The sequence below is a fragment of the Dendrobates tinctorius genome, unplaced genomic scaffold, assembly GCF_039654945.1.
Source record: "Dendrobates tinctorius isolate UK_male_01 unplaced genomic scaffold, ASM3965494v1 ptg000455l, whole genome shotgun sequence".
Taxonomy (NCBI): Eukaryota; Metazoa; Chordata; class Amphibia; order Anura; family Dendrobatidae; genus Dendrobates; species Dendrobates tinctorius.
Window position 1 is genome coordinate 2,811,696 of NW_027362117.1, and position 14,335 is coordinate 2,826,030.

The following is a 14,335-nucleotide window of genomic DNA, read 5'->3' on the forward strand; positions in this document are numbered from 1 at the left end:
TTTCTGTTTGTGCGAGTTCTGTGTTCTTGTTGCACTAATTGCTTGTGGTGATACATTTGTTACAAGCAGAGCGGGATCTCCGTATGGCGCAGGTCTGGGATGCTGGATTATCTCATGCACATGCGCCGTTCTTCGTCTGTTGCATGCTTTGTTGTTCCTGTGATTCTTGACATTGGTGACCGCACCCAAATGCAGAACAAGATTATTTTCACGGTTGTTACTGATCGGGGAATTTAACAATACAGAAATTCTCCATGTCCTCCGATAATTGGCTTATACCATGGTGTGTTCCGTGTGGCGGTCCGCGCCGTCCGGCCTCTTTTGTCCGTCGCGGTTGACGCCAGACGTGGTACAGGTGCCGCTTTATAGGGAACGCGTTGTTCCTTTTCATGCTGTTAGAGCAAATTAGTTTGTAATTAGATTTATATAGCAGATAATCTCATTTACATATCCAATTAATTCTTTCTGTTCTAATTTGCTGAGGTTGAATTTATATTAGCGCTTAAAATAAAACTGAAATTATGAAGAGACTGGAATTTCTGGAATCCGATTTATTTTGAGAATCCTCATTAATTGCCATTGACGGCTTATCGGATTAGATCAGGACACTAATTTAGATATTTTAGCAGAATCTTAAATGACGAGTTCAGCTCTGCTACATCTGCTCGTCTCCCCCACTGCACAGTTTGTGGCTGCGCTCTCTCTGCAGCGAGACATTGACTGCTGGGATACATGTAGTTACAGTTCCATTATCCTGGTCCTCTTAATGCTGTTTCCACATCAAAACAACATGTCCCGGTGGTGACAGGTAGAGGCAGAGGTAACGCAACCCCAGGAGTGCAATTACATTATGTGCAGACCCCAGAGACATGGGCGAGTGCATCCTACACAGGTGACACTTCTCATAAGTGTTGCATCAGCCTCCGGCTACATCAGAACATCACACACAGTATATAATGTAACAGATGAGAGATCATCACCAGATCCTGGAATGTGGGGATCAAACAATGTAGGGGATCAATAATGTAACAGATAAGGAGGTCATCACCAGATCCTGTAATGTGGGGATCAAATAATGTAGGGGATCAATAATGTAACAGATAAGGAGGTCATCACCAGATCCTGTAATGTGGGGATCATATAATGTAACAGATATGGAGGTCATCACCAGATCCTGGAATGTGGGGATCATATACCGTGACAGATAAGGAGGTCATCACCAGATCCTGTAATGTGGGGATCATATAATGTAACAGATATGGAGGTCATCACCAGATCCTGTAATGTGGGGATCAAATAATGTAGGGGATCAATAATGTAACAGATAAGGAGGTCATCACCAGATCCTGTAATGTGGGGATCATATAATGTAACAGATATGGAGGTCATCACCAGATCCTGGAATGTGGGGATCATATACCGTGACAGATAAGGAGGTCATCACCAGATCCTGTAATGTGGGGATCATATAATGTAACAGATATGGAGGTCATCACCAGATCCTGGAATGTGGGGATCATATACCGTGACAGATAAGGAGGTCGTCACCAGATCCTGTAATGTGGGGATCAAATAATGTAGGGGATCATATAATGTAACAGATATGGAGGTCATCACCAGATCCTGTAATGTGGGGATCATATAACGTGACAGATAAGGAGGTCGTCACCAGATCTTGTAAGGTAGGGGATCATATAATGTAAGGGATCATATAATGTAACAGATATGGAGGTCATCACCAGATCCTGTAATGTGGGGATCAAACAATGTAGGGGATCATATAATGTAACAGATATGGAGGTCATCACCAGATCCTGTAATGTGGGGATCATATACCGTGACAGATAAGGAGGTCGTCACCAGATCCTGTAATGTGGGGATCAAATAATGTAGGGGATCATATAATGTAACAGATATGGAGGTCATCACCAGATCCTGGAATGTGGGGATCATATACCGCGACAGATAAGGAGGTCGTCACCAGATCCTGTAATGTGGGGATCAAATAATGTAGGGGATCATATAATGTAACAGATATGGAGGTCATCACCAGATCCTGTAATGTGGGGATCATATAACGTGACAGATAAGGAGGTCGTCACCAGATCTTGTAAGGTAGGGGATCATATAATGTAAGGGATCATATAATGTAACAGATATGGAGGTCATCACCAGATCCTGTAATGTGGGGATCAAACAATGTAGGGGATCATATAATGTAACAGATATGGAGGTCATCACCAGATCCTGTAATGTGGGGATCAAACAATGTAGGGGATCATATAATGTAACAGATATGGAGGTCATCACCAGATCCTGTAATGTGGGGATCATATAATGTAGGGGATCATATAATGTAACAGATATGGAGGTCATCACCAGATCCTGTAAGGTAGGGGATCATATAATGTAGGGGATCATATAATGTAACAGATAAGGAGGTCATCACCAGATCCTGTAATGTGGGGATCATATAATGTAGCAGATGAGAGATCATCACCAGATCCTGTAAGGTAGGGGATCATATAATGTAGGGGATCATATAATATAACAGATAAGGAGTTTATTACCAGATCCTGTAATGTGGGGATCATATAATGTAGCAGATGACAGATTATCACAGATCCCGTAAGGTAGGGGATCATATAATGTAGGGGATCGTATAATGTAGCAGATAAGGAGGTCATCACCAGATCCTGTAATGTAGGGGATCATATATTGTAAGGGATCATATAATGTAGCTGATAAAGAGGTCGTCACAAGATCCTGTAATGTAACCCATTTAATAAATTGTAGCACTGTATCAGTAGATCATACAATGTAGCTGAGCTTCACCAGATCATATGATGAAAGAGATCACATGAAATAGACTAACTGTAGAAGACTATCCGCTGATCACATAATGTAGCCGATAAACACATTGTCACCAGATCATGTAATAGATCATATAATGTAGAACAGCTTCCTCAGGTCATGTAATATAGTAGAATGTCCCAATGATATAAATTGTAGTAGATCATATAATTTAGGAGTGTTTCATTGAGTTATATATTGTAGCAGAGCATCACCAGGTTGTATAACTTAGCCGGTCATGCAGTGGAGCAGAACTTCACCAAGTTATATACACTGTGTTCCAAATTATTATGCAAATGATATTTTTCTATGATTTTCCTAAATAGTCAGTACAAATGATAGTCAGTGTAATAAAAGTCATATAATCTCCAAAATGAATAAAAACTCAAATTGCACTGTTCCAAATTATTAGGCACAGTAGAATTTCTAAATATTTGATCCGTTTTAAAGAACTGAAAATGCTCATTTGTGGAATTTGCAGCATTAGGAGGTCACATTCACTGAACAAAAAAGCTATTTAACTCCAAAACATCCTAACAGGCCAAGTTACATGTTATCATAGGAACCCTTCTGACATCACCTTCACAATTCTTGCATCCATTGAACTTGGGAGTTTTTGGAGAGTTTCTGCTTGGATTTCTTTGCATGAAGTCGGAATAGCCTCCCAGAGTTGCTGTTTTGATGTGAACTGCCTCCCTCATAGTTTTTTTGCTTGATGATACTCCAAAGGTTCTCTATAGGGTTGAGGTCAAGGGAAGATGGTGGCCACACCATGAGTTTATCTCCTTTTATGCCTATAGCAGTCAATGACTAAGGCTAAGTGCACACGTACCGGAACTCTCGCGGAAATTACCGCGAGAATTCCGGAATTCCAGTCCGCGGGAAAATCGCATTTTAAATTCCCGCGATTTTCCCGCGGAAAAACTAGCATTTTGCAAGCGTATTTAGCTTGCAAAATGCTAGCGTTTTCCAAGCGATCTGTAGCATCGCTTGGAGAACTGATTGACAGGTTGGTCACACTCGTCAAACATAGTGTTTGATGAGTGTGACCAACTTTTTACTACTGAGGCCGCCTATGCAGCATCAGTAGTAAAAGATAAAATGTAAAAAAAAATAAAAAATGGTGCTATTCTCACCCTCCGACGTCCCGCGCATCTGTTCCCAGTAATCCTTTGCGAAAATGCCCGCGATGACGTCCGTTCTCGTGGGATCGCGATGTCTCGCGGTAATTCGCGATGACGTCGCGCGAATGACCGCGAGACTTCGCGATCCCGCGAGAACGGACGCCATCGCGGGCATTTTCGCAAAGGACTACTGCGAACGGGAGCGTGAAGAGAAGCGGAAAGACTGCGCGGGACGTCGGAGGGTGAGAATAACAATATTTTTTATTTTTAAATTCTATTTTTTACAGGGATATGGTACCCAAAGCCCGGAGGACAGTCTCCTCTCCCCCGGACCGTGGGTACCATCCGCAAATGTTCTGCTTACTTTCCGCATGGTGTGCACAGCCACATGCGGGAAGTAAGCGGAACAATGCATTCCTATGGGTGCGGGATCGCCGCGATTCCGCAAATTAATGAGCATGCTGCGGTTTTTACCGCGAAGCGATTCCGCTGCGGTAAAAACCGCAGCATTAGTACAGCATTGCGGAATCCCATAGGAATGCATGGGATGCTTATTTTTCGCGTTTTCGCGGCAAAATCGCGCGGTTAAAACAGCCGCGGAAACGCAAAAAAAAACGCCACGTGTGAACTCAGCCTTAGAGATATTCTTTGCAGCATGAGATGGTGCATTGTCATGCATGAAGATGATTTTGCTCCTGAAGGCACATTTCTGCTTCTTATACCATGGAAGACAGCTGTCACTCAGAAACTCTATATACTTTGCAGAGGTCATTTTCACACCTTCAGGAACCTTAAAGAGCCCTACCAGCTGTTTCCCCATGATTCCGGCCCAAAACATGACTCTTCTACCTCCTTGCTGAAGTCGCAGCCTTGTTGGGACATAGTGGCCATCCACCAACCATCCATCAACCATCCATCTGGACCATCCAGGGTTGCTCGACACTCATCAGTAAACAAGACTGTATGAAAAATAGTCTTCATGTATGTCTGGACCCACTGCAACCATTTCTGCTTGTGAACACTGTTTAGGGGTGGCTGAATAGTAGGTTTATGCACCACATCAAGCCTTTGAAGGATCCTACACCATGAGGTTCGAGGGACTCCAGAGGCACCAGCAGCTTTAAATATCTGTTTGCTGGTTTGTAATGGCTTTTTAGCAACCGCTCTCTTAATCTGATGAACTTGCCTGGCAGAAACCTTCCTCATTCTGCCTTTATCAGCACAAACATGTCTGTGCTCAGAATCAACCACAAATCTCTTAACAGTACGATGGTCACGTTTAAATTTTTGGGAAATATCTAATGGTTTCATCTCTTGACCAAGGCATTGCACTATTTGATGCTTTTCAGCTGCAGAGAGATCCTTTTTCTTTCCTAAATTCCTTGAAACCTGTGCCCTGCTTAATAATGTGGAACATCATTCTTAAGTAGTTTTCCTTTAATTGGGCTCACCTGGTAAACTAATTATCACAGGAATTTGAGATTGATTTCAGTGATCCAAAGAGCCCTGATACACAATACCATCTATGAGTTTATTTGAAAAACAAAAAATTACATCTTTATGACACTTAAATCCAATTTGCATAATAATTTGGAACGCAGTGTAATGTAGCAGAGCTTTATAAAGTCTTATAAAAGTAGCTAACAGTCAATAGGTCATATACAGTATATCATAGTAGATGACACAATGTAGCAGAACTTAACCAGGTTATATAATGAAGCAAAGGATCTTCAGATGTTGTAATGTAGCAGAACATACATTTATCATGGGCGGCACGGTGGCTCAGTGGTTAGCACTGTACTATATATATGGCAGCATGGTGGCTCAGTGGTTAGAACTGTACTATATATATGGCAGCATGGTGGCTCAGTGGTTAGCACTGTTGGTTTGCAGCACTGGGGACCTGGGTTCAAATCGCACCAAGGACAACATCTGCAAGGAGTTTGTATATTCTCCCCGTGTTTGCGTGGGTTTCCTCCCACATTCCAAAGACATACTGATAGGGAATTTAGATTGTGAGCCTCAGCTGGGACAGTGCCAATAATGTCTGTAAAGCGCTGCGGAATTAATGGCGCTATATAAATGAGTTAAATAAATAAATATGATCTCCTATATTGTAGCAGAGCATCACTAGATAACACAATATAACAGATCATACGGTGCAGCAGAGCATCACCGGCACATGCAATGTAGCAGAGCATTACTGGCACATACAATGTAGCATAGCATCACCGGAACACCCAATGTAGCAGAGCATCACCTGGGCATACAATGTAGCAGAGCATCACTGGCACATACAATGTAGCAAAGCATCACTGGCACATACAATGTAGCAAAGCATCACTGGCACATACAATGTATCAGAGCATCACCGGAACACACAATGTAGCAGAGCATCATCGGGACATACAATGTAGCAGAGCATCACTGGAACAAACAATGTAGCAGAGCATCACTGGAATACACAATGTAGCAAAGCATCACTGGCACATACAATGTAGCAGAGCATCACCGGAACACACAATGTAGCAGAGCATCATCCGGACATACAATGTAGCAAAGCATCACTGGCACATACAATGTAGCAGAGCATCACTGGCACATACAATGTAGCAGAGCATCACTGGAACACACAATGTAGCAGAGCATCACTGGAACACACAATGTAACAGAGCATCACTAGAACACACAATGTAGCAAAGCATCACTGGCACATACAATGTAGCAGAGCATCACTGGAACACACAATGTAGCAGAGCATCACTAGAACACACAATGTAGCAAAGCATCACTGGCACATACAATGTAGCAGAGCATCATCCGGACATACAATGTAGCAGAGCATCATCCGGACATACAATGTAGCAGAGCATCACTGGAACACACAATGTAGCAGCGCATCATCGGGACACACAATGTAGCAGAGCATCACTGGAACACACAATGTAGCAGCGCATCATCGGGACATACAATGTAGCAGAGCATCACTGGAACACACAATGTAGCAGAGCATCATCAGGACATACAATGTAGCAGAGCATCACTGGAACACACAATGTAGCAGAGCATCATCGGGACATACAATGTAGCAGAGCATCACCGGAACACACAATGTAGCAGAGCATCATCGGGACATACAATGTAGCAGAGCATCACTGGAACAAACAATGTAGCAGAGCATCACTGGAATACACAATGTAGCAGAGCATCACTAGAACACACAATGTAGCAGAGCATCATCGGGACATACAATGTAGCAAAGCATCACTGGCACATACAATGTAGCAGAGCATCACCGGAACACACAATGTAGCAGAGCATCATCCGGACATACAATGTAGCAAAGCATCACTGGAACACACAATGTAGCAGAGCATCATCCGGACATACAATGTAGCAAAGCATCACTGGCACATACAATGTAGCAAAGCATCACTGACACATACAATGTAGCAGAGCATCACCGGAACGCACAATGTAGCAGAGCGTCATCGGGACATACAATGTAGCAGAGCATCACTGGAACACACAATGTAACAGAGCATCACTGGAACACACAATGTAGCAGAGCATCACTAGAACACACAATGTAGCAAAGCATCACTGGCACATACAATGTAGCAGAGCATCATCCGGACATACAATGTAGCAGAGCATCATCCGGACATACAATGTAGCAGAGCATCACTGGAACACACAATGTAGCAGCGCATCATCGGGACACACAATGTAGCAGAGCATCACTGGAACACACAATGTAGCAGAGCATCACCGGAACACACAATGTAGCAGAGCATCACTGGAACACACAATGTAGCAGCGCATCATCGGGACATACAATGTAGCAGAGCATCACTGGAACACACAATGTAGCAGAGCATCATCGGGACATACAATGTAGCAGAGCATCATCGGGACATACAATGTAGCAGAGCATCATCGGGACATACAATGTAGTAGGGCATCATCGGGACATACAATGTAGCAGAGCATCATCGGGACATACAATGTAGCAGAGCATCATCGGGACATACAATGTAGCAGAGCATCATCGGGACATGCAATGTAGCAGAGCATCATCAGGACATACAATGTAGCAGAGCATTACTGGCACACACAATGTAGCAGAGCGTTACTGGAACACACAATGTAGCAGAGCATCATCAGGACATACAATGTAGCAGAGCATCACCTGGACATACAATGTAGCAGAGCATTACTGGCACACACAATGTAGCAGAGCGTTACTGGAACACACAATGTAGCAGAGCATCATCGGGACACACAATGTAGCAGAGCATCATTGGCACACACAATGTAGCAAAGCATCACTGGCACACACAATGTAGCAGATCGTTACTGGAACACACAATGTAGCAGAGCATCATCGGGACATACAATGTAGCAGAGCATCACCTGGACATACAGTGCGACGGATACTATTTTAATTCCATCTTTGCCGCCATAATACTGCCACTTTCTTTGTTCTATGAGTAATGAAAGTATCACTGAACCATTTGGGAAAATGAGTAAATGGAGGATGACGATGACGGGGGCAGGACGTGCCGGTCTCTTTTATTTTAGGGGTCCGTTAACTCTGTTCTGCTTTTCAGCCCCTTCATTGTATCATCTTTCGTCTCACAGATTTCTACACAAAGCTCTGGATACAATTGTGTCTGTGAAGCCGGACCCTCGTCGTCCTGTGCAGCAATACCGGGGGTCAGACCCTTCTATATTCATGGATACAGCGGACGGATACTTCAGCCGCCTTGTTAGATTCTTTTGCATATTTATTGAGTTCGGCCATTTCCAGCAATGCTCCGCAGCTGCCTTGGCCTCCTCCAGATAAAGGTCAGGCCGGAGGAAACGCTTCGCCTCGTGCAGTGCTGATAACAGCACCAAATACGGAAACCACTTACTGAAAATCCACTTTGGCGCGAGCGCCCTGCCCGCCACTATATTCTGTAACTATTTACCTGAAACGCTTTTATCTATTACTTATTCATGGAGACTGGAGTGTAAATGGCCCCCAGGAGTGCGGCTGCCTGACCCCTCATACCCAGCAGTAATCAAATCGCTGAAATTCATTCTCTGCAGAAGGAAACAACCTCGTCCATGGTACTGTCACTTTAATGGGGCATGCGCCTGTAGGAGGATCTGGGCGCGAGGTATCACTCTCATCATCCAGGAGAGTCATCTGTACAAAGCGGGAGCAGAGTATCCTGTGTGATAGAGGTGGCGATAATGGGGTGCTCTGTGATGCCGCAGCAGGGTGCACGCTGGGCTTTGGTTTTGTTGGAGGGTTTTTTAGGAACTAACTACATTTTTGCCTTCTCCACAGATGAGATGGCTCTGCAGGGTCCAGTCTTCACTCAGGAGCCGGCGAATCTCGTCTTTCCCTTGGTTTCTGAGGATCGGACTCTGAAACTCGTCTGTGAGGCGCAGGGTCACCCTAAGCCCGTCACACGGTAGGTGCACAGAATTTGAATGTATGGTTGGGATCATAAAGCTGGGGCAAAAAACAACAAATATTACAAGTCCAGAGTCGGGTCTGGAGTTGTCATTCGCTTCACTCATTTTCCATAAAGTATAATGCACAGCCCATAGTCATCTATGTAGTATAATGCACAGCCCATAGTCATCTATGTAGTATAATGCACAGCCCCTAGTCATCCATGTAGTATAATGCACAGCACATAGTCATCCATGTAGTATAATGCACAGCCCATAGTCATCTATGTAGTATAATGCACAGCCCATAGTCATCTATGTAGTATAATGCACAGCCCATAGTCATCTATGTAGTATAATGCACAGCCCCTAGTCATCCATGTAGTATAATGCACAGCACATAGTCATCCATGTAGTATAATGCACAGCCCATAGTCATCTATGTAGTATAATGCACAGCCCATAGTCATCCATGTAGTATAATGCACAGCCCATAGTCATCTATGTAGTATAATGCACAACCCCTAATCATCCATGTAGTATAATGCACAGCACATAGTCATCCATGTAGTATAATGCACAGCCCATAGTCATCCATGTAGTATAATGCACAGCCCATAGTCATCTATGTAGTATAATGCACAGCACATAGTCATCCATGTAGTATAATGCACAGCCCATAGTCATCTATGTAGTATAATGCACAGCCCATAGTCATCCATTTAGTATAATGCACAGCACATAGTCATCCATGTAGTATAATGCACAGCCCATAGTCATCTATGTAGTATAATGCACAGCACATAGTCATCCATGTAGTATAATGCACAGCCCATAGTCATCCATGTAGTATAATGCACAGACCATAGTCATTCATGTAGTATAATGCACAGCCCACAGTCATCCATGTAGTATAATGCACAGCCCATAGTCTTCCATGTAGTATAATGCACATCCTATAGTCATCCATGTAGTATAATGCACAGCCCATAGTCATTCATGTAGTATAATGCACAGCCCATAGTCATTCATGTAGTATAATGCACAGCCCACAGTCATTCATGTAGTATAATGCACAGCCCACAGTCATCCATGTAGTATAATGCACATCCTATAGTCATCCATGTAGTATAATGCACAGCCCACAGTCATCCATGTAGTATAATGCACAGCCCATAGTCATTCATGTAGTATAATGCACAGCCCACAGTCATCCATGTAGTATAATGCACAGCCCACAGTCATCCATGTAGTATAATGCACAGACCATAGTCATTCATGTAGTATAATGCACAGCCCACAGTCATCCATGTAGTATAATGCACAGCCCATAGTCTTCCATGTAGTATAATGCACAGCCCATAGTCATTCATGTAGTATAATGCACAGCCCACAGTCATTCATGTAGTATAATGCACAGCCCACAGTCATCCATGTAGTATAATGCACATCCTATAGTCATCCATGTAGTATAATGCACAGCCCATAGTCACCCATGTAGTATAATGCACAGCCCATAGTCATCTATGTAGTATAATGCACATCCTATAGTCATCTATGTAGTGTAATGCACAGCCCATAGTAATCCATGTAGTATAATGCACAGCCCATAGTCATTCATGTAGTATAATGCACATCCTATAGTCATCTATGTAGTGTAATGCACAGCCCATAGTCACCCATGTAGTATAATGCACAGTCCATAGTCATCTATGTAGTATAATGCACAGTCCACAGTCATCCATGTAGTGTAATGCACAGCCCATAGTAATCCATGTAGTATAATGCACAGTCCATAGTCATCCATGTAGTATAATGCACAGCCCATAGTCACCCATGTAGTATAATGCACAGTCCATAGTCACCCATGTAGTATAATGCACAGTCCATAGTCATCCATGTAGTAGTGTGGCCATTGATTTAAAAAAACAAATACTCTCCTTCTCCGCCATGCGGTGTCCTCTTAAGCCGGTAGCTGACTTCAGCGTGCAAGCAACGGAAGAACATGGTGCTCCCAGTCACGTGTACGCCGAGGTCAGCTGCTGGCCTCTGATTGGTCGGCAGTGTGTATTGCTGGCACGGATCCGATGGGTCTATGTGCTACAATACACTTCAGTTGGATGTGCGTCCCCTGGTTACAATGTATCCAGTTTAATAGTCTGATATCTTTACCTGATACATTGTAAGAAATTGTCAGGACAGCAGAGATCTGAGCTGCTCACAAATTGTCTAGTCGGGATACATTGTAACACACAGTCACTAGATGTAAATTAGATACATTGTAACAAGCCCTCAGCTGTGAGAAGTAAGAGGTCAGGGAAGGTGTTCAGTCACTAGATGTAAATGTTTCCATTCAATGTGAGCAGCAGAGATCTTCTCTTAGAAAGTTGGAGCATTTTTATGGTGGTCTCCGTGACCTGCGGGAACCTCTGCTCTGGGCGCTGTCGTCTGACATGTCACTGTTTATAGGTGGCGGGTGAACGGGACTCTCCTGGACGAAGCGCAGGATTACCGCTACCGAGTGCAGGACAGAAGTTTAACTGTCAGTGACCCGGATCGGGTGCGGGACGTCGGCACCTTCCAGTGTGAAGCTACCAACTCTATCGGGACCATCCTGAGCAGAGAGGCTTTCCTGCAATTCGCATGTGAGTCCGTATCCTGCATGATACAATAGGGACTATTCGCTTCGCATCCAGAGCTGCATGCACAATTCTGCTACTAGTCAGTTGGGTTCAGACTGTCAGACCTGTACGTGTCCCTCCTGCCCCCTGCTGGCTGTGTCTGCACAAGACATGCGCTATTCTGGTACATCACGTTTCCCATAATGCAGTGCAGCAGTGATTGCAGCTCTGGAGGTACTGACTGCATCAGTATCTAGGAGTCTGTGCGTCGCTCCCCGACTGCTGGAGCAGGAGTTGCTAGGAGACCTATGTGCGGAGTTTGCAATTACTTTATGCCCCCTCCCCACTCCTGAGCACAGTCGCTGCCACCGCCTCCGGATTGGTGCTAATTAAATAATGAGCATTTTTGTGTTCAGGTCAATTAATTAGGAAATGTTTGTTCTGGTGATAATTGCACAACATTACGGTAATCCACAGAAACAAATCAAGTGAGAAGGACGAGGCGGCCTCTGTCCTCGCCCCTGTCCTCGCCGCTCTCTTCTCCTCTGTCCTCGCCGCTCTCTTCTCCTCTGTCCTCGCCCCTGTCCTCGCCCCTGTCCTCGCCCCTGTCCTCGCCCCTGTCCTCGCCCCTGTCCTCTCCTCTGTCCTCTCCTCTGTCCTCTCCTCTGTCCTCTCCTCTGTCCTCTCCTCTGTCCTCTCCTCTGTCCTCGCCTCTGTCCTCGCCTCTGTCCTCGCCTCGGTCATCGCCTCTGTCTTCGCCTCTGTCTTCGCCTCTGTCTTCGCCTCTGTCCTCGCCTCTGTTCTCTCCTCTGTCCTCGCTGCTGTCCTCGCCTCTGTCCTCGCCTCTGTCCTCGCCTCTGTCCTCGTCGCTGTTCTCGCCCCTGTCCTTGCCCCTGTCCTTGCCCCTGTCCTTGCCCCTGTCCTTGCCCCTGTCCTTGCCCCTGTCCTTGCCCCTGTACTCGTCGCTGTTCTCGCCGCTGTCCTCGTCGCTGTCCTCGTCGCTGTCCTCGCCTCTGTACTCGCCTATGTTCTCGTCGCTGTCCTCGCCCCTGTCCTCGCCCCTGTCCTCGCCCCTGTCCTCGCCCCTGTCCTCGCCCCTGTCCTCGCCGCTGTCCTCGCCTCTGTACTCGCCTCTGTACTCACCTCTAGTCTTCTCCACTGTCCTCGCCTCTGTCCTTACCTCTGTCCTCGCCACGGTCTTCTCCTCTGTCCTCGCCCCTGTCTTCACCCCTGTCCTCGCCCCTGTCCTCGCCCCTGTCCTCACCCCTGTCCTCGCCTCTGTCCTCGCCTCTGTCCTCGCCTCTGTCCTCGCCTCTGTCCTCGCCGCTGTCTTCACCCCTGTCCTCGCCCCTGTCCTCACCCCTGTCCTCGCCCCTGTCCTCGCCTCTGTGCTCACCTCTGTCCTCGCCTCTGTCCTCGCCTCTGTGCTCACCTCTGTCCTCGCCTCTGTCCTCGCCTCTGTCCTCGCCTCTTTCCTCGCCGCTGTCTTCGCCTCTGTCCTCGCCTCTGTCCTCGCCCCTGTCCTCGCCCCTGTCCTCGTTGCTGTCCTCACCCCTGTCTTCGCCCCTGTCCTCGCCTCTGTCCTCACTGCTGTCCCTCTGCGTACCCGGAGAACGAGACCACTCCGACCAGCAACTGTCTGTGGGAAGCGAGACGGCACTGCGAGAGACACGGGGAAGACTGCAACGTAACGTCACGTAGAGCATGGGTGCAGAGACAGCCGGGGATAGTGCCAGAGACAGCGGCACAGAGAGCGCAGGGTACAAAGACAGCCAGGGATAGTGCCAGAGACTGCAGCAAAGATGCAGTGGAATATAGACAGCCAGGTTTAAAGAGTGCCGAGAAGGGAGAGACAGCAGAGGATAGACTGCCAGGTAGATAGACTGCAGGCGAGTGGAAAAGAGATTTAGTTACAGCAAACTGAAATGTATATGAAGACTGGAGAAAGACTGCAGTTTATAGGAGACATGACAGCATGACTGACGAGAGAGCGCCGTATATGAACTGCACAGAGGGACAGCAGACATGGCTCTGTACAAGATCAGTGTGGGGATTATGTTTGGGCCCCGTGTATACAGAATATACAGAGGCAGCAGACAGCAGGTGTACGAGACCCGCAGGTATTGTATTTTCAGAGCGATCCCGCTGACATTGCAATGTTCCTCATTAAATATACATTTTATAAATGTAAAGGTCGAGGGGAGATCAGCGCCGTACAGTCATCTGCCGCTCGTCATGTAATAACAGGAATAAGTCATTACAATTATGTGTTATTAGCACCGTCTG

At 45.8% G+C, this 14,335-nt stretch overlaps 1 protein-coding gene across 6 annotated transcripts in view; it reads left to right on the forward strand.

Annotated features, from left to right (window-relative positions):
• Positions 1-14,335, forward strand: part of LOC141077484 (contactin-4-like) — a 271,638-nt gene that overhangs the window by 220,282 nt on the left and 37,021 nt on the right. For all 6 annotated transcript variants that reach the window (XR_012227573.1, XM_073564449.1, XM_073564445.1 and 3 more), the window contains 2 exons: positions 9,319-9,445; positions 11,898-12,073. Coding sequence is in view for 5 of the 6 variants with exons in the window: in XM_073564449.1 (XP_073420550.1) it covers positions 9,319-9,445; positions 11,898-12,073 (303 nt within the window). In the remaining variant the exon portion in view is untranslated. The remainder of the gene's footprint in view (positions 1-9,318; positions 9,446-11,897; positions 12,074-14,335) is intronic.